The sequence below is a fragment of the Lathyrus oleraceus genome, chromosome 2 (assembly GCF_024323335.1).
Source record: "Lathyrus oleraceus cultivar Zhongwan6 chromosome 2, CAAS_Psat_ZW6_1.0, whole genome shotgun sequence".
Lineage (NCBI taxonomy): Eukaryota > Viridiplantae > Streptophyta > Magnoliopsida > Fabales > Fabaceae > Lathyrus > Lathyrus oleraceus.
In genome coordinates, this window is record NC_066580.1 from 139,201,599 (window position 1) to 139,204,438 (window position 2,840).

The 2,840-nt window shown below is 35.7% G+C and overlaps 1 protein-coding gene across 1 annotated transcript; it reads right to left on the reverse strand.

Annotated features, from left to right (window-relative positions):
* Nucleotides 1–361: 361 nt before the first annotated feature.
* On the reverse strand, nucleotides 362–2,462 carry LOC127118515 (probable protein phosphatase 2C 25). Its single transcript, XM_051048725.1, has 4 exons — nucleotides 1,861–2,462; nucleotides 1,220–1,558; nucleotides 934–1,113; nucleotides 362–793 (listed from the first exon to the last, which is right to left on the reverse strand). Exons 1-4 carry the CDS (start codon nucleotides 2,323–2,325, stop codon nucleotides 632–634), a joined length of 1,146 nt encoding a protein of 381 aa, XP_050904682.1. The 5' UTR covers nucleotides 2,326–2,462; the 3' UTR covers nucleotides 362–631.
* Nucleotides 2,463–2,840: the final 378 nt, after the last annotated feature.

Consider the following 2,840-nt stretch of genomic DNA (forward strand, 5'->3'; position numbering starts at 1 on the left):
GTAAGTGGATATCACTTAGTTGTTAAATGGTTATCATTTAATTGAGTCTATTTTTCAAATTCATCTTTAGAAGAAAGAATTGGTTACTTCTATTATTAAAAAAAAAAGTTGTAAAATACATGATGAACCTATTATGGCTAATGCACACTCCATTAGAATACATTTGATTCTTTTCATCAAGTGTTGATTACAATGATAAAACATCACTTTCAAAACACATACCCAGCTTGATTCATCTTTCAAATTTGTAACAGTTTAATTACCTGTTACATTCAAAAGACAGAAGACTAACTAACTTGGCTTGACCATTTCAAAAAATGACTCATTGAATCAATCTATGCAAACAATCATGCACCCGAAAAAACTAAAACCTATCACAAATTTTGTATAAAAGAATAAATGAATCATTACCAAAATCATTCTAAAAAGTTACTACATGATTATGACATAAACATTATACTAAACTGCAATGTTAATTAATCTCTACCACCCATCTACGGGTACAAAAAATCACCGATAAATGTCGTCAGATATGAATAATCGATAACTAATGATAATTATTATCTACATAAAAGAATAAGCTAATCTCTATCATCATGCACCACCTTCTCCTCTTCTTCGAATGAACCTTCTAAGTATAATGTTTCAATTTGATTAGCATAACACTCGTATCATCCAACGAGCCTCGCGAAGCAGACAATTCTGCAAGCTTTTTACATGCCAGCAATGGTCGTTGTTCGTTGTTTCCTACGCAAAATTGACGAGCAATGTCTACTGCTTCTTGGTTACTAACCTGAAATCAGAATGACAAAAATAAACTTGATCAGTTAATTATTCAATTCAATAGTAGCTCGGTTGGTTCGAGAGTTCAATCTCTGGCTGATGAGTAAATATAATACTAACTACTAATAATTTGTAGATCAATATTCTTACCTTATCCCATAAACCGTCTGATGCTAATATTAACAAGTCATGTTCGGGTTCAATGCTGATAACTTTAGTCTCAGGCTCTGCAGTCACCCATTGTTTCAGGTGTCGGTCTCCGATAGCTCTAGATACAGCCAGAGATCCTTGAATCCGCCAAACACCACGGCATAAATCAACATAACCACCCTGCAAGACAAATTTCAACGCTTAAGAACGGACCAAACCAAACTCAAACATTGGTTTTGATAAACATCAGGTAAAAAAAAAACACTACAGTGATCAGAAAATTTACCGAGGTCTCAATTCTTTCCCGTTCGTCTTCCCTGGAAGGTCGATGATCAGATGTTAGCGCCTCTGCAACCCCTCCTCTACTAATGACAGCACGGCAATCACCAGCGTTAGATACAACTAAGTTACCGTTCCTAATCAATGCTGTTACACAACAAGAACCACCATGGGGATCTTGTTTCATGAACTCAGAATCAGTATTGAGGTAACCGCGCTTCACCGCCTCCTCAACATCTTGCTCTTCACTCATGATAACCTCATCCAAGATGTTCTTTTCCAAGTTATTCGCAGCAAATTCCGCAGCTTTGGCACCTCCATGTCCATCAAACACGCCAAAAAAAGCCTGCAATAATCACAAAATAAACTTATACAAGTTAAATTTTATACAATTCACAAACTAATCTCAATTTTCCATATGCAGCTATAATTTCATAACTGTACAAAACCATGGTAAAAAAGCAATTTTTCAAAATCTCCAAACAATTGAATTCAATCAGACCCAAATCAAATTTAGATACCAAGTTTCAAACTTTCAACAAACCCAATTCCCAGAAACACATCACAGTCAAACCCAACCACTCAATATTCTATTATATTTAACCAAATCAAAAATTTTAAAAGTGAAAAGGTAAAAAAATTTCTTACCAAATTGCTTTCTCCGCGAAGATTATCCCCAGCAGTGTAACGATCTTCCATATACTCCCTCCTCCCTCTCTTACAATAAACCGAATACCCGTCTCCTTCAGCCTCCACAACATCACGCGCCACCGCAGACGGTGTCGCCGGAACTCCAAATCCCAGAGAAGAAACAGGTATATCAAGTCTCGTTGGTCGCTTCCTTTTCAAAACAGCATCGTTTTGAGAAGTAGAGTTACTTGAGGATGAAGTTGAGAACACCGAGGGTAGTTTCGGTAGTCGGAGATAAAAAGGAGAAGAAGGAGAAGAAGACGGAGACGGAGACGACGTGGTTGATGATGAGTTATTCGGTTTGAGATGAGATAGAGATAACGTTAATGATTCAGAGTTCGAGATGATTGATGATTGTTTACAGAAGAGAGACGATGAAGGAGAAAACACCGGCGAATTCGAAACTGCGACGGAGCAAGACATGTTTTTTTTCTTTTTCCCTGTGCTTTGTTCTTTCTTTGTTTGTTTTTTGATATTGGTTTTGTTTTTGATGAGTCAAATGAATAATGGAACGTTAGAATTAGTCTTGTGTTTATGTTTATGTTTTTGTACCGTTGTTGAAGAGTATTTAAGGGAGAATGTTATTAGGGTTGTAATAATGGAGGATGTGGGACCCGTTTATTTTTGCGTGTTGTTTGTGATGTGAATTAAGTAGTAACACAGCCGGTTAGAGTTTTTCTTCCAAGTCAATCTTTGACCATATTTACTCTTGTGCCTATTGTTTTATGACACATCATTGTATGCGTAAATAAGAAAAGAAACAAAATTATATATATATATTATTGGTTTAAAAATAATTATAGGTTGAAGATGATAAGGGTGTCTTTAAGTATGGTGATAGATTGCTTACACAAATCAATGTTTGTGAGATATGAATCCAAGTGTGAATGACAGTAATGCATGTTTGTATATTAAGGTCATGTTTATACCATTGGGAC

Excerpts from the sequence above, each read along its gene's own strand:
- LOC127118515 (XM_051048725.1), bottom strand. The coding sequence starts at position 2,325 with ATGTCTTGCTCCGTCGCAGTTTCGAATTCGCCGGTGTTTTCTCCTTCA. Across the intron at positions 1,559-1,860 it reads TTCGCGGAGAAAGCAATTTG|GCTTTTTTTGGCGTGTTTGA; the intron begins GTAAGAAATTTT and ends TGATTATTGCAG. Across the intron at positions 794-933 it reads CAGACGGTTTATGGGATAAG|GTTAGTAACCAAGAAGCAGT; the intron begins GTAAGAATATTG and ends TTCTGATTTCAG.